The following is a 15,673-nucleotide window of genomic DNA, read 5'->3' as shown; positions in this document are numbered from 1 at the left end:
ATGTTCAAATCAAGCAGTTTGAATACATTTATTTCGAACTTAATAACTTAAGTAAATATTTTATTTATTTATTTATTTATTATGAAATTAACGCGTAATTCAAATTGCGCGAAATTTTAGTTTAGCTATACCAACTTCAGGCCTTAAGGGGGGATATACATGTAAACGGTCAAAATGTAGACATTTTTCGTGAATTTTTTAATAATTTCCTAAGGAAAAATGCCATTTTCAGGTAATCAGATTTCACTTCCCACCCTCTTAAAAAATAGTAATATTCATTTGTATTACCCGCATTTAGGTTCAAATAGAAGATAATTTCATGCTAATCATAATAATTTTTGATTCACTCCGATATGTTACATAGTTTTTTGTGAATCGTGCCCATAGCATAGGTAAAAATGCAAAAATTTTAAGCAGAGAAAAATACGTTTAACACTTATATACCTTGCGTATATAGTTGATTTGAGGCACTTGGAGTTGGAATTCGATAATGAAACTTACACAGTATATTCTTTAAGTAACAAACTATTTTTTAAACCAAAAAAAAATTTGGTTTACATGTATATCCCCCCTTAAGCTAATTAAAGTAAATATACTGGATTGTGTTTGATTAAAACCACATCAATTTGATCAAACACGGTACAATTTGGTTTTTTAATATACCTTTTTAATCTTTTAAAAATTCCCTGAATTAAAATAATATAAATGTCCCTACATTCCGTAGATACCAATAGAGTATCGCACTATCTAAATAATTGTAAATATTTGTATTTATATATTTTAAGATCGATCTCTGACTATAAGATATTTAACCATAAAAACGCAAAACCGGGAATGTTTTATTTGTAGTATGTAAATTATATATGAAAATGTATAATCTCTATTATAAATATGTTTGTGGTCCTGAAAAGGACCGATTTGTACAAAATGTATTGACGCTATTTGCTAGTCGAAGCAATCTCAACTTAAGCACGCTCGCCACGGATACGACGGGCCAGCTGGATGTCCTTGGGCATGATTGTGACTCGCTTGGCGTGGATGGCACACAAGTTGGTATCTTCAAAGAGACCAACCAGGTAGGCTTCGCTAGCTTCCTGCAGAGCCATCACGGCCGAGCTCTGGAAGCGCAGGTCAGTCTTGAAGTCCTGAGCGATTTCACGCACCAAGCGCTGGAAAGGCAGCTTGCGGATCAGCAGCTCGGTACTCTTCTGGTAGCGACGGATCTCACGCAGAGCCACAGTTCCGGGGCGATAGCGATGGGGCTTCTTCACACCACCGGTGGCTGGGGCACTCTTGCGAGCGGCCTTGGTTGCCAGTTGTTTGCGTGGCGCCTTGCCACCAGTCGATTTGCGAGCGGTCTGCTTGGTACGGGCCATTTTATATTCTTCTTATTTTCACTGTCTGTCCACTGTTTACTTCACGAGTCTGAAAACACAATAAACGAGCTGCGCATTGCCTACCCTCTTATATAGCAAAACGTGGAGGGTGGAAAAGAGAGAGCTAGTCGAAGCACATGCCATTTCGTTTGTCGAGCACAGAGCGAGAAGGCCATAGCGTTCGGGCTCGCTCGTGCAGAGCAGAGTTTAGGTATAAATAGGAGCGGCCGACGCGGCTTCTACATTAGTTCAGTGGTGACTTTCGAAGTGTAAAAATAAAATAGTGAAAAATGACTGGTCGCGGTAAAGGAGGCAAAGGCTTGGGAAAAGGTGGCGCCAAGCGTCATCGCAAAGTGCTGCGTGATAACATCCAGGGTATCACAAAGCCAGCCATCCGTCGTCTGGCTCGGCGTGGCGGCGTGAAGCGCATTTCGGGACTCATTTACGAGGAAACCCGTGGTGTTCTGAAGGTGTTTTTGGAGAACGTGATCCGTGATGCCGTCACCTACACTGAACACGCCAAGAGGAAGACCGTCACAGCCATGGACGTCGTCTACGCCCTGAAGAGACAAGGCCGCACCCTGTACGGTTTCGGCGGTTAAAAAATCAGTACAGTCTGTACTTCTCAACAATCGGTCCTTTTCAGGACCACCACTTAATTTCATAAAAGAGAAAAATTATCAAGTTATATTTCGCATATATCTTAACATTGAATATTCTAGCCCAAGAATGGAAATATCTTTATTTGAATTGGTCGGGGTTTCCGTAGGAAGACAATCACATCTTTAGGTAGCGTAAACTGTCTTGCAATGACAATGTTCATTGTCCATGTCCTGGAATTTCTCTGACGACTGTACTATTGGTTTCTGCATAGCGATAACCAAAAATATAAATATTATATGTATATTTTATATATATAAATTTATTTATTATATAATTATTAATATTGTTTAAACTTAGCTAGGCATATTTGAAAATGTAAGTTTCTTTTAAAATAGTTTGGTCGTCCTGAAAAGGACGTTTGGGTTTGAGTTTGTTTTTATGTACAAGGTTGCTGGCACGCTTTTTGAACGCTTAAGCCTTCTCGGTCTTGTTTCGTTACTGGAATTTCTCTGGCGACTGTACTATTGGTTTCTGCATAGCGATAACCAAAAATATAAATATTATATGTATATTTTATATATATAAATTTATTTATTATATAATTATTAATATTGTTTAAACTTAGCTAGGCATATTTGAAAATGTAAGTTTCTTTTGAAATAGTTTGGTCGTCCTGAAAAGGACGTTTGGGTTTGAGTTTGTTTTTATGTACAAGGTTTCTGGCACGCTTTTTGAACGCTTAAGGGGGTCTTCTCATTGGGCAACTTTTTTTTTTCGATTTTTTTTTTTTTTGCATTTATTTATAGCTTGGGATGGTGTGTATATGTCCCCAAAAGGATTTTTAGAAATTCGAAATACTTTAGAAGATACAGCCTTTTTTGTGAAGCAAGTTCTTCGCAAAATGAGCTTTTTTCAAACTTCAAACGCGTTTAGCTCGAAACCACGTTTTTCGAACTGGCGGCCATGATATCTCCAGTTCAACTGAACCGATTTTCATGAAACAAAGTGGAGTCGACACAGAATTGTCACCATTCACGGGTGACGGAACAGATTTTTTTTTAAATTTTTTTTTCTATTTTTTTTTACACTAAACTACAAAAAAAAAGCCCGAAATCGAAATTTTTTTTTTTGAATGGCCGCCATTTTGTTTAAAAAAATTTAAAAAAAAAATCTGTTCCGTCACCCGAAAATGACATCAATTCTGATTATAACCCCGTTTTTATTTTTCATTTCGGACGCTCTGGAGACCCTGAATCGTGGCCGCCAGGACGACACCTTTTTTTTCGACCACCAAGTTTGAAGTCTCATTACTCTTTGAACAACCCTCGTATCGAGGCAAGAACAACTTTTTTAGGTACTTTGAACATTTTTGAATTCAATAAATAAAAAAAGTTTCCAATTATTCTTTGCGTTTTAAAATAAGAATTTTTTTAAAAAGGGTCCAAAAACGGCTTTTGAATGAGAAGACCCCCTTAAGCCTTCTTCTCGGTCTTCTTGGGCCACAGAACAGCCTGGATGTTGGGCAACACACCTCCCTGGGCAATGGTGACGCCGGAGAGCAGCTTGTTCAACTCTTCGTCGTTGCGGATGGCCAAACTGCTGTTCGTCTGCTCCTGCCCGGAGAGTTGGCAAAGCACGCCGTCAGTGAGGGAACCAAGGCTGTCACCAAGTACACCAGCTCCAAGTAAATTTCCCCGCGGATGCGGAGAAGCATTAAAAAGGCCCTTTTCAGGGCCACAAAAAGTTTTACCAAAGAATCTGAATTTTCAAAAGCCTAATTTTTCTTTAAATATATAAAGCTTCCATTTTAAAACCAAAAGCTGTCCTGTAAAATATAAAATCTATTTCGAATTAAAATTTTCCTGGAATAGTACAATTTAAATGTGACCCCTTTAAAAAATTTGGAAAAAAAAAGTAATTCTACCAAAAAATCGACTTAGATCGATATGCTGACCAAAAATTAATATGGTTTATAGGGTCGGACATGACTCTTGACTGCGATACGCTATTTTCCTCCGAAAATTAATTTATTAGTATTATTATTTATTATCAAATATATAAATACTTCTGGGTTTTAAAGGAAGCGGGAACACTATTTGTAATTTTAAAAAATTGATAATTTAGCTCTCTTTTAAAAAAGTTTTGTAGCCCTGAAAAGGGCTTGTTTAAATCAATTTCAAATTTCAGATTTCGAAATCTAAAATTGCCATAATTAAGATTATCTTAATTTACTTCTTCGACGCCGTGGTCTTGGCTTTCGGCTTCTTAGCGGTAGCCGGAGCAGTTGCTTTCTTCACTGCCTTCTTAGGCTTGGCGGACGCTGCTGCCTTGGCCTTCGGTGCCTTGGCTGCCTTTGGCTTCGCGGCGGCCGGCTTAGCCTTTGCTGCTGCTGGCTTTGCCTTTACGACTCCAGTTTTCTTGGCATCCTTGGCCTTTGCCTTCTCAGTTTTCTTCTTCTCGGCAGTCTTCTTGGTGGCAACGGCCTTCTTAGCCTTGGGTTTCTTGTCAGCAGCTCCGGCGGCTTTCTTTGCGGTGGCTCCGGCTTTCTTGGTGACTACCTTCTTGCTTTTGACTTTTTTCTCAGCAGCCGCAACCTTTGGCTTGGGCTCCTTTTTGGCAGAGGCCGACAGTTTGAAGGAACCAGACGCACCCTTTCCCTTTGTTTGGATCAGCTTTCCATTAGCCACTGCGGACTTCAAGTACTTCTTGATGAATGGAGCCAGTTTCTGGGCGTCGCATTTGTAGGTGGCAGTGATATATTTCTTGATTGCCAGAAGCGATGAGCCACCACGCTCCTTCAAGTTCTTGATGGAAGCATCCACCATTTGTTGAGTTGGCGGATGTGATGGTGGAACTGCTGCCTTCTTGGCCTTGGTAGCTCCTGAACCAGATGCCTTTTTGGCGGCCACCTTCTTCTCAACTGGCGCTGGTGGGGCAGCCACTGGGGACGCGGATGTTGCCACTGCAGAGTCGGACATTTTTGCTTCACTAATTATTTTCGAAAGCTAACGAAAAACACTTTTGTTTGTATAGAAATGGCGCGAGCGGTCTAGACCCGACGTCCCTCGTTGATATGAGAATCGAGGAGGAGAGCAGTATAACTATGTGTTTGGCAGCGCTCATTTACGTTGCCTATGTTTGATCGATGTGCAGTTTTATTTTCTTCTTTTCTCAATGTTATATTTTTAAATGGTAGAATGTTTTAATTATTTTAAGCACTTAAATGTTTCATAAAACATGTTTAGTTATTTTAATGTGAAATTATTGTTTGGATCATTTTGTAAAAGTGTCTGAAGTTCAAGATTTGCATTTTTGACCAAAGCATTTCGTGAAAAATCATCTGTTAAAATATTAAAATTTATGAATATTATGAATATTTTTTAGAAAGAGTGAAATTTGAACCTTTTACTTGCGGGAACACTCAAAATATTTTCGTTTTAAACAAATTATGGTATTTTTTGACCACTTTCAAATTGGCCCTTTCATACATAAATTGTCGGCTTTCTTGGTACTTTCGGGTATGGTTTTGGCTACCTAAAAAATATTAATATTTTAAAATATATTAGTTTTTGTCAATTTTGTAAAATAAATAGGACACATGTTTTAGTTAATAAAAGTTTAAACTGAATTTATGCATTTGTTTCTTGGAAATGGCCTATTATGTTCCCCATACAACGTTCATATTCGAGTTTTCTTGAGCACAGTACCCAAGGAGACGGGAAATTAAATCTTTTAAGCATTTAATTTGATGGATTTTTAGTTTATAAGTGTAATATTAATATCTTAAGAAAAATAGAAAAAACAAATTGATTTGTTTTTTATTACTTAAATAAAATGTTCAAATCAAGCAGTTTGAATACATTTATTTCGAACTTAATAACTTAAGTAAATATTTTATTTATTTATTTATTTATAATGAAATTAACGCGTAATTCAAATTGCGCGAAATTTTAGTTTAGCTATACCAACTTCAGGCCTTAAGGGGGATATACATGTAAACGGTCAAAATGTAGACATTTTTCGTGAATTTTTTAATGTAGGAAATAATTTCCTAAGGAAAAATGCCATTTTCAGGTAATCAGATTTCACTTCCCACCCTCTTAAAAAATAGTAATACTCATTTGTATTACCCGCATTTAGGTTCAAATAGAAGATAATTTCATGCTGATCATAATAATTTTTATTCACTCCGATATGTTACATAGTTTTTTGTGAATCGTGCCCATAGCATAGGTAAAAATGCAAAAATTTTAAGCAGAGAAAAATACGTTTAACACTTATATACCTTGCGTATATAGTTGATTTGAGGCACTTGGAGTTGGAATTCGATAATGAAACTTACACAGTATATTCTTTAAGTAACAAACTATTTTTTAAACCAAAAAAAATTTTGGTTTACATGTATATCCCCCCTTAAGCTAATTAAAGTAAATATACTGGATTGTGTTTGATTAAAACCACATCAATTTGATCAAACACGGTACAATTTGGTTTTTTAATATACCTTTTTAATCTTTTAAAAATTCCCTGAATTAAAATAATATAAATGTCCCTACATTCCGTAGATACCAATAGAGTATCGCACTATCTAAATAATTGTAAATATTTGTATTTATATATTTTAAGATCGATCTCTGACTATAAGATATTTAACCATAAAAACGCAAAACCGGGAATGTTTTATTTGTAGTATGTAAATTATATATGAAAATGTATAATCTCTATTATAAATATGTTTGTGGTCCTGAAAAGGACCGATTTGTACAAAATGTATTGACGCTATTTGCTAGTCGAAGCAATCTCAACTTAAGCACGCTCGCCACGGATACGACGGGCCAGCTGGATGTCCTTGGGCATGATTGTGACTCGCTTGGCGTGGATGGCACACAAGTTGGTATCTTCAAAGAGACCAACCAGGTAGGCTTCGCTAGCTTCCTGCAGAGCCATCACGGCCGAGCTCTGGAAGCGCAGGTCAGTCTTGAAGTCCTGAGCGATTTCACGCACCAAGCGCTGGAAAGGCAGCTTGCGGATCAGCAGCTCGGTACTCTTCTGGTAGCGACGGATCTCACGCAGAGCCACAGTTCCGGGGCGATAGCGATGGGGCTTCTTCACACCACCGGTGGCTGGGGCACTCTTGCGAGCGGCCTTGGTTGCCAGTTGTTTGCGTGGCGCCTTGCCACCAGTCGATTTGCGAGCGGTCTGCTTGGTACGGGCCATTTTATATTCTTCTTATTTTCACTGTCTGTCCACTGTTTACTTCACGAGTCTGAAAACACAATAAACGAGCTGCGCATTGCCTACCCTCTTATATAGCAAAACGTGGAGGGTGGAAAAGAGAGAGCTAGTCGAAGCACATGCCATTTCGTTTGTCGAGCACAGAGCGAGAAGGCCATAGCGTTCGGGCTCGCTCGTGCAGAGCAGAGTTTAGGTATAAATAGGAGCGGCCGACGCGGCTTCTACATTAGTTCAGTGGTGACTTTCGAAGTGTAAAAATAAAATAGTGAAAAATGACTGGTCGCGGTAAAGGAGGCAAAGGCTTGGGAAAAGGTGGCGCCAAGCGTCATCGCAAAGTGCTGCGTGATAACATCCAGGGTATCACAAAGCCAGCCATCCGTCGTCTGGCTCGGCGTGGCGGCGTGAAGCGCATTTCGGGACTCATTTACGAGGAAACCCGTGGTGTTCTGAAGGTGTTTTTGGAGAACGTGATCCGTGATGCCGTCACCTACACTGAACACGCCAAGAGGAAGACCGTCACAGCCATGGACGTCGTCTACGCCCTGAAGAGACAAGGCCGCACCCTGTACGGTTTCGGCGGTTAAAAAATCAGTACAGTCTGTACTTCTCAACAATCGGTCCTTTTCAGGACCACCACTTAATTTCATAAAAGAGAAAAATTATCAAGTTATATTTCGCATATATCTTAACATTGAATATTCTAGCCCAAGAATGGAAATATCTTTATTTGAATTGGTCGGGGTTTCCGTAGGAAGACAATCACATCTTTAGGTAGCGTAAACTGTCTTGCAATGACAATGTTCATTGTCCATGTCCTGGAATTTCTCTGACGACTGTACTATTGGTTTCTGCATAGCGATAACCAAAAATATAAATATTATATGTATATTTTATATATACAAAATTTATTTATTATATAATTATTAATATTGTTTAAACTTAGCTAGGCATATTTGAAAATGTAAGTTTCTTTTAAAATAGTTTGGTCGTCCTGAAAAGGACGTTTGGGTTTGAGTTTGTTTTTATGTACAAGGTTGCTGGCACGCTTTTTGAACGCTTAAGCCTTCTCGGTCTTGTTTCGTTACTGGAATTTCTCTGGCGACTGTACTATTGGTTTCTGCATAGCGATAACCAAAAATATAAATATTATATGTATATTTTATATATATAAATTTATTTATTATATAATTATTAATATTGTTTAAACTTAGCTAGGCATATTTGAAAATGTAAGTTTCTTTTAAAATAGTTTGGTCGTCCTGAAAAGGACGTTTGGGTTTGAGTTTGTTTTTATGTACAAGGTTTCTGGCACGCTTTTTGAACGCTTAAGCCTTCTTCTCGGTCTTCTTGGGCAACAGAACAGCCTGGATGTTGGGCAACACACCTCCCTGGGCAATGGTGACGCCGGAGAGCAGCTTGTTCAACTCTTCGTCGTTGCGGATGGCCAGCTGCAGATGACGCGGGATGATCCTCGTCTTCTTGTTGTCACGAGCAGCATTGCCAGCCAACTCGAGAACCTCAGCGGCCAGATATTCCATCACGGCAGCCAGGTAAACTGGAGCGCCGGCACCGACGCGCTCGGCGTAGTTGCCCTTGCGGAGCAGACGATGGATACGGCCGACAGGGAACTGAAGTCCGGCACGGTTGGACCGGGACTTTGCCTTTCCCTTAACTTTGCCACCTTTTCCACGACCAGACATTTTCTCTTATTTCACTTTATTCACTGCACACACACGAAGAACGAATGTTGCCGGCTGCCCAGCTTGTCACGAATTTATACTTTTAGTTCTGCCTGTGCGTTCAGTTAGGGGTGGGTCGCCTTAGACCTGAAAACATTGCTTGAAAAAAAGTATAAGAGCGAACACCCAAGCCCGACTGCTATGAAAAGTGAGTTAATCGCAAAGTGAAGTGAAGTGAAAAAATAATGCCGCCTAAAACCAGTGGAAAGGCAGCCAAGAAGGCTGGCAAGGCCCAGAAGAACATCACTAAGAACGACAAGAAGAAGAAGCGGAAGAGGAAGGAGAGCTATGCTATCTACATCTACAAGGTCCTGAAGCAGGTCCATCCCGACACTGGCATTTCCTCGAAGGCGATGAGCATCATGAACAGCTTTGTGAATGACATCTTCGAGCGCATTGCTGCCGAGGCTTCTCGTCTGGCGCACTACAACAAGCGCTCGACCATCACCAGTCGGGAAATCCAAACTGCTGTTCGTCTGCTCCTGCCCGGAGAGTTGGCAAAGCACGCCGTCAGTGAGGGAACCAAGGCTGTCACCAAGTACACCAGCTCCAAGTAAATTTCCCCGCGGATGCGGAGAAGCATTAAAAAGGCCCTTTTCAGGGCCACAAAAAGTTTTACCAAAGAATCTGAATTTTCAAAAGCCTAATTTTTCTTTAAATATATAAAGCTTCCATTTTAAAACCAAAAGCTGTCCTGTAAAATATAAAATCTATTTCGAATTAAAATTTTCCTGGAATAGTACAATTTAAATGTGACCCCTTTAAAAAATTTGGAAAAAAAAAGTAATTCTACCAAAAAATCGACTTAGATCGATATGCTGACCAAAAATTAATATGGTTTATAGGGTCGGACATGACTCTTGACTGCGATACGCTATTTTCCTCCGAAAATTAATTTATTAGTATTATTATTTATTATCAAATATATAAATACTTCTGGGTTTTAAAGGAAGCGGGAACACTATTTGTAATTTTAAAAAATTGATAATTTAGCTCTCTTTTAAAAAAGTTTTGTAGCCCTGAAAAGGGCTTGTTTAAATCAATTTCAAATTTCAGATTTCGAAATCTAAAATTGCCATAATTAAGATTATCTTAATTTACTTCTTCGACGCCGTGGTCTTGGCTTTCGGCTTCTTAGCGGTAGCCGGAGCAGTTGCTTTCTTCACTGCCTTCTTAGGCTTGGCGGACGCTGCTGCCTTGGCCTTCGGTGCCTTGGCTGCCTTTGGCTTCGCGGCGGCCGGCTTAGCCTTTGCTGCTGCTGGCTTTGCCTTTACGACTCCAGTTTTCTTGGCATCCTTGGCCTTTGCCTTCTCAGTTTTCTTCTTCTCGGCAGTCTTCTTGGTGGCAACGGCCTTCTTAGCCTTGGGTTTCTTGTCAGCAGCTCCGGCGGCTTTCTTTGCGGTGGCTCCGGCTTTCTTGGTGACTACCTTCTTGCTTTTGACTTTTTTCTCAGCAGCCGCAACCTTTGGCTTGGGCTCCTTTTTGGCAGAGGCCGACAGTTTGAAGGAACCAGACGCACCCTTTCCCTTTGTTTGGATCAGCTTTCCATTAGCCACTGCGGACTTCAAGTACTTCTTGATGAATGGAGCCAGTTTCTGGGCGTCGCATTTGTAGGTGGCAGTGATATATTTCTTGATTGCCAGAAGCGATGAGCCACCACGCTCCTTCAAGTTCTTGATGGAAGCATCCACCATTTGTTGAGTTGGCGGATGTGATGGTGGAACTGCTGCCTTCTTGGCCTTGGTAGCTCCTGAACCAGATGCCTTTTTGGCGGCCACCTTCTTCTCAACTGGCGCTGGTGGGGCAGCCACTGGGGACGCGGATGTTGCCACTGCAGAGTCGGACATTTTTGCTTCACTAATTATTTTCGAAAGCTAACGAAAAACACTTTTGTTTGTATAGAAATGGCGCGAGCGGTCTAGACCCGACGTCCCTCGTTGATATGAGAATCGAGGAGGAGAGCAGTATAACTATGTGTTTGGCAGCGCTCATTTACGTTGCCTATGTTTGATCGATGTGCAGTTTTATTTTCTTCTTTTCTCAATGTTATATTTTTAAATGGTAGAATGTTTTAATTATTTTAAGCACTTAAATGTTTCATAAAACATGTTTAGTTATTTTAATGTGAAATTATTGTTTGGATCATTTTGTAAAAGTGTCTGAAGTTCAAGATTTGCATTTTTGACCAAAGCATTTCGTGAAAAATCATCTGTTAAAATATTAAAATTTATGAATATTATGAATATTTTTTAGAAAGAGTGAAATTTGAACCTTTTACTTGCGGGAACACTCAAAATATTTTCGTTTTAAACAAATTATGGTATTTTTTGACCACTTTCAAATTGGCCCTTTCATACATAAATTGTCGGCTTTCTTGGTACTTTCGGGTATGGTTTTGGCTACCTAAAAAATATTAATATTTTAAAATATATTAGTTTTTGTCAATTTTGTAAAATAAATAGGACACATGTTTTAGTTAATAAAAGTTTAAACTGAATTTATGCATTTGTTTCTTGGAAATGGCCTATTATGTTCCCCATACAACGTTCATATTCGAGTTTTCTTGAGCACAGTACCCAAGGAGACGGGAAATGAAATCTTTTAAGCATTTAATTTGATGGATTTTTAGTTTATAAGTGTAATATTAATATCTTAAGAAAAATAGAAAAAACAAATTGATTTGTTTTTTATTACTTAAATAAAATGTTCAAATCAAGCAGTTTGAATACATTTATTTCGAACTTAATAACTTAAGTAAATATTTTATTTATTTATTTATTTATAATGAAATTAACGCGTAATTCAAATTGCGCGAAATTTTAGTTTAGCTATACCAACTTCAGGCCTTAAGGGGGATATACATGTAAACGGTCAAAATGTAGACATTTTTCGTGAATTTTTTAATGTAGGAAATAATTTCCTAAGGAAAAATGCCATTTTCAGGTAATCAGATTTCACTTCCCACCCTCTTAAAAAATAGTAATACTCATTTGTATTACCCGCATTTAGGTTCAAATAGAAGATAATTTCATGCTGATCATAATAATTTTTATTCACTCCGATATGTTACATAGTTTTTTGTGAATCGTGCCCATAGCATAGGTAAAAATGCAAAAATTTTAAGCAGAGAAAAATACGTTTAACACTTATATACCTTGCGTATATAGTTGATTTGAGGCACTTGGAGTTGGAATTCGATAATGAAACTTACACAGTATATTCTTTAAGTAACAAACTATTTTTTAAACCAAAAAAAATTTTGGTTTACATGTATATCCCCCCTTAAGCTAATTAAAGTAAATATACTGGATTGTGTTTGATTAAAACCACATCAATTTGATCAAACACGGTACAATTTGGTTTTTTAATATACCTTTTTAATCTTTTAAAAATTCCCTGAATTAAAATAATATAAATGTCCCTACATTCCGTAGATACCAATAGAGTATCGCACTATCTAAATAATTGTAAATATTTGTATTTATATATTTTAAGATCGATCTCTGACTATAAGATATTTAACCATAAAAACGCAAAACCGGGAATGTTTTATTTGTAGTATGTAAATTATATATGAAAATGTATAATCTCTATTATAAATATGTTTGTGGTCCTGAAAAGGACCGATTTGTACAAAATGTATTGACGCTATTTGCTAGTCGAAGCAATCTCAACTTAAGCACGCTCGCCACGGATACGACGGGCCAGCTGGATGTCCTTGGGCATGATTGTGACTCGCTTGGCGTGGATGGCACACAAGTTGGTATCTTCAAAGAGACCAACCAGGTAGGCTTCGCTAGCTTCCTGCAGAGCCATCACGGCCGAGCTCTGGAAGCGCAGGTCAGTCTTGAAGTCCTGAGCGATTTCACGCACCAAGCGCTGGAAAGGCAGCTTGCGGATCAGCAGCTCGGTACTCTTCTGGTAGCGACGGATCTCACGCAGAGCCACAGTTCCGGGGCGATAGCGATGGGGCTTCTTCACACCACCGGTGGCTGGGGCACTCTTGCGAGCGGCCTTGGTTGCCAGTTGTTTGCGTGGCGCCTTGCCACCAGTCGATTTGCGAGCGGTCTGCTTGGTACGGGCCATTTTATATTCTTCTTATTTTCACTGTCTGTTCACTGTTTACTTCACGAGTCTGAAAACACAATAAACGAGCTGCGCATTGCCTACCCTCTTATATAGCAAAACGTGGAGGGTGGAAAAGAGAGAGCTAGTCGAAGCACATGCCATTTCGTTTGTCGAGCACAGAGCGAGAAGGCCATAGCGTTCGGGCTCGCTCGTGCAGAGCAGAGTTTAGGTATAAATAGGAGCGGCCGACGCGGCTTCTACATTAGTTCAGTGGTGACTTTCGAAGTGTAAAAATAAAATAGTGAAAAATGACTGGTCGCGGTAAAGGAGGCAAAGGCTTGGGAAAAGGTGGCGCCAAGCGTCATCGCAAAGTGCTGCGTGATAACATCCAGGGTATCACAAAGCCAGCCATCCGTCGTCTGGCTCGGCGTGGCGGCGTGAAGCGCATTTCGGGACTCATTTACGAGGAAACCCGTGGTGTTCTGAAGGTGTTTTTGGAGAACGTGATCCGTGATGCCGTCACCTACACTGAACACGCCAAGAGGAAGACCGTCACAGCCATGGACGTCGTCTACGCCCTGAAGAGACAAGGCCGCACCCTGTACGGTTTCGGCGGTTAAAAAATCAGTACAGTCTGTACTTCTCAACAATCGGTCCTTTTCAGGACCACCACTTAATTTCATAAAAGAGAAAAATTATCAAGTTATATTTCGCATATATCTTAACATTGAATATTCTAGCCCAAGAATGGAAATATCTTTATTTGAATTGGTCGGGGTTTCCGTAGGAAGACAATCACATCTTTAGGTAGCGTAAACTGTCTTGCAATGACAATGTTCATTGTCCATGTCCTGGAATTTCTCTGACGACTGTACTATTGGTTTCTGCATAGCGATAACCAAAAATATAAATATTATATGTATATTTTATATATACAAAATTTATTTATTATATAATTATTAATATTGTTTAAACTTAGCTAGGCATATTTGAAAATGTAAGTTTCTTTTAAAATAGTTTGGTCGTCCTGAAAAGGACGTTTGGGTTTGAGTTTGTTTTTATGTACAAGGTTGCTGGCACGCTTTTTGAACGCTTAAGCCTTCTCGGTCTTGTTTCGTTACTGGAATTTCTCTGGCGACTGTACTATTGGTTTCTGCATAGCGATAACCAAAAATATAAATATTATATGTATATTTTATATATATAAATTTATTTATTATATAATTATTAATATTGTTTAAACTTAGCTAGGCATATTTGAAAATGTAAGTTTCTTTTAAAATAGTTTGGTCGTCCTGAAAAGGACGTTTGGGTTTGAGTTTGTTTTTATGTACAAGGTTTCTGGCACGCTTTTTGAACGCTTAAGCCTTCTTCTCGGTCTTCTTGGGCAACAGAACAGCCTGGATGTTGGGCAACACACCTCCCTGGGCAATGGTGACGCCGGAGAGCAGCTTGTTCAACTCTTCGTCGTTGCGGATGGCCAGCTGCAGATGACGCGGGATGATCCTCGTCTTCTTGTTGTCACGAGCAGCATTGCCAGCCAACTCGAGAACCTCAGCGGCCAGATATTCCATCACGGCAGCCAGGTAAACTGGAGCGCCGGCACCGACGCGCTCGGCGTAGTTGCCCTTGCGGAGCAGACGATGGATACGGCCGACAGGGAACTGAAGTCCGGCACGGTTGGACCGGGACTTTGCCTTTCCCTTAACTTTGCCACCTTTTCCACGACCAGACATTTTCTCTTATTTCACTTTATTCACTGCACACACACGAAGAACGAATGTTGCCGGCTGCCCAGCTTGTCACGAATTTATACTTTTAGTTCTGCCTGTGCGTTCAGTTAGGGGTGGGTCGCCTTAGACCTGAAAACATTGCTTGAAAAAAAGTATAAGAGCGAACACCCAAGCCCGACTGCTATGAAAAGTGAGTTAATCGCAAAGTGAAGTGAAGTGAAAAAATAATGCCGCCTAAAACCAGTGGAAAGGCAGCCAAGAAGGCTGGCAAGGCCCAGAAGAACATCACTAAGAACGACAAGAAGAAGAAGCGGAAGAGGAAGGAGAGCTATGCTATCTACATCTACAAGGTCCTGAAGCAGGTCCATCCCGACACTGGCATTTCCTCGAAGGCGATGAGCATCATGAACAGCTTTGTGAATGACATCTTCGAGCGCATTGCTGCCGAGGCTTCTCGTCTGGCGCACTACAACAAGCGCTCGACCATCACCAGTCGGGAAATCCAAACTGCTGTTCGTCTGCTCCTGCCCGGAGAGTTGGCAAAGCACGCCGTCAGTGAGGGAACCAAGGCTGTCACCAAGTACACCAGCTCCAAGTAAATTTCCCCGCGGATGCGGAGAAGCATTAAAAAGGCCCTTTTCAGGGCCACAAAAAGTTTTACCAAAGAATCTGAATTTTCAAAAGCCTAATTTTTCTTTAAATATATAAAGCTTCCATTTTAAAACCAAAAGCTGTCCTGTAAAATATAAAATCTATTTCGAATTAAAATTTTCCTGGAATAGTACAATTTAAATGTGACCCCTTTAAAAAATTTGGAAAAAAAAAGTAATTCTACCAAAAAATCGACTTAGATCGATATGCTGACCAAAAATTAATATGGTTTATAGGGTCGGACATGACTCTTGACTGCGATACGCTA

At 39.7% G+C, this 15,673-nt stretch overlaps 12 protein-coding genes across 12 annotated transcripts; 5 read left to right on the top strand and 7 right to left on the bottom strand.

The window, feature by feature from the left end:
- Positions 1–940: 940 nt before the first annotated feature.
- On the bottom strand, positions 941–1,414 carry LOC138929464 (histone H3). Its single transcript, XM_070288901.1, has one exon. It carries the CDS (start codon positions 1,374–1,376, stop codon positions 966–968), a length of 411 nt encoding a protein of 136 aa, XP_070145002.1. The 5' UTR covers positions 1,377–1,414; the 3' UTR covers positions 941–965.
- A 223-nt stretch (positions 1,415–1,637) lies between these two features.
- LOC138929470 (histone H4) lies at positions 1,638–2,008 on the top strand. The gene has a single exon (XM_070288911.1). The coding sequence runs from the start codon at positions 1,667–1,669 to the stop codon at positions 1,976–1,978; it is 312 nt and encodes a 103-aa protein (XP_070145012.1). The 5' UTR covers positions 1,638–1,666; the 3' UTR covers positions 1,979–2,008.
- Positions 2,009–4,130: 2,122 nt separating this feature from the next.
- LOC121502472 (histone H1-like) lies at positions 4,131–4,997 on the bottom strand. The gene has a single exon (XM_070288910.1). The coding sequence runs from the start codon at positions 4,955–4,957 to the stop codon at positions 4,208–4,210; it is 750 nt and encodes a 249-aa protein (XP_070145011.1). The 5' UTR covers positions 4,958–4,997; the 3' UTR covers positions 4,131–4,207.
- A 1,761-nt stretch (positions 4,998–6,758) lies between these two features.
- On the bottom strand, positions 6,759–7,233 carry LOC138929460 (histone H3). Its single transcript, XM_070288897.1, has one exon. The coding sequence runs from the start codon at positions 7,194–7,196 to the stop codon at positions 6,786–6,788; it is 411 nt and encodes a 136-aa protein (XP_070144998.1). The 5' UTR covers positions 7,197–7,233; the 3' UTR covers positions 6,759–6,785.
- A 222-nt stretch (positions 7,234–7,455) lies between these two features.
- LOC121502579 (histone H4) lies at positions 7,456–7,841 on the top strand. The gene has a single exon (XM_041776269.2). It carries the CDS (start codon positions 7,487–7,489, stop codon positions 7,796–7,798), a length of 312 nt encoding a protein of 103 aa, XP_041632203.1. The 5' UTR covers positions 7,456–7,486; the 3' UTR covers positions 7,799–7,841.
- A 651-nt stretch (positions 7,842–8,492) lies between these two features.
- On the bottom strand, positions 8,493–8,932 carry LOC121502574 (histone H2A). The gene has a single exon (XM_070288903.1). The coding sequence runs from the start codon at positions 8,912–8,914 to the stop codon at positions 8,540–8,542; it is 375 nt and encodes a 124-aa protein (XP_070145004.1). The 5' UTR covers positions 8,915–8,932; the 3' UTR covers positions 8,493–8,539.
- Positions 8,933–9,111: 179 nt separating this feature from the next.
- On the top strand, positions 9,112–9,561 carry LOC121502576 (histone H2B). The gene has a single exon (XM_041776266.2). The coding sequence runs from the start codon at positions 9,139–9,141 to the stop codon at positions 9,508–9,510; it is 372 nt and encodes a 123-aa protein (XP_041632200.1). The 5' UTR covers positions 9,112–9,138; the 3' UTR covers positions 9,511–9,561.
- Positions 9,562–9,973: 412 nt separating this feature from the next.
- Positions 9,974–10,840, bottom strand: LOC121502570 (histone H1-like). Its single transcript, XM_041776259.2, has one exon. The coding sequence runs from the start codon at positions 10,798–10,800 to the stop codon at positions 10,051–10,053; it is 750 nt and encodes a 249-aa protein (XP_041632193.1). The 5' UTR covers positions 10,801–10,840; the 3' UTR covers positions 9,974–10,050.
- A 1,761-nt stretch (positions 10,841–12,601) lies between these two features.
- Positions 12,602–13,039, bottom strand: LOC138929466 (histone H3). The gene has a single exon (XM_070288904.1). It carries the CDS (start codon positions 13,037–13,039, stop codon positions 12,629–12,631), a length of 411 nt encoding a protein of 136 aa, XP_070145005.1. The 3' UTR covers positions 12,602–12,628.
- Positions 13,040–13,298: 259 nt separating this feature from the next.
- On the top strand, positions 13,299–13,684 carry LOC121502919 (histone H4). Its single transcript, XM_041777063.2, has one exon. The coding sequence runs from the start codon at positions 13,330–13,332 to the stop codon at positions 13,639–13,641; it is 312 nt and encodes a 103-aa protein (XP_041632997.1). The 5' UTR covers positions 13,299–13,329; the 3' UTR covers positions 13,642–13,684.
- Positions 13,685–14,334: 650 nt separating this feature from the next.
- On the bottom strand, positions 14,335–14,775 carry LOC121502903 (histone H2A). The gene has a single exon (XM_041777016.2). It carries the CDS (start codon positions 14,755–14,757, stop codon positions 14,383–14,385), a length of 375 nt encoding a protein of 124 aa, XP_041632950.1. The 5' UTR covers positions 14,758–14,775; the 3' UTR covers positions 14,335–14,382.
- A 158-nt stretch (positions 14,776–14,933) lies between these two features.
- Positions 14,934–15,395, top strand: LOC121502914 (histone H2B). The gene has a single exon (XM_041777045.2). The coding sequence runs from the start codon at positions 14,982–14,984 to the stop codon at positions 15,351–15,353; it is 372 nt and encodes a 123-aa protein (XP_041632979.1). The 5' UTR covers positions 14,934–14,981; the 3' UTR covers positions 15,354–15,395.
- Positions 15,396–15,673: the final 278 nt, after the last annotated feature.

This window comes from Drosophila kikkawai, unplaced genomic scaffold (assembly GCF_030179895.1).
Source record: "Drosophila kikkawai strain 14028-0561.14 unplaced genomic scaffold, DkikHiC1v2 scaffold_209, whole genome shotgun sequence".
Classification (NCBI taxonomy): domain Eukaryota; kingdom Metazoa; phylum Arthropoda; class Insecta; order Diptera; family Drosophilidae; genus Drosophila; species Drosophila kikkawai.
The sequence above is the reverse complement of the archived record's forward strand: the minus strand, read 5'-3'. Positions and strand labels throughout refer to the sequence as shown.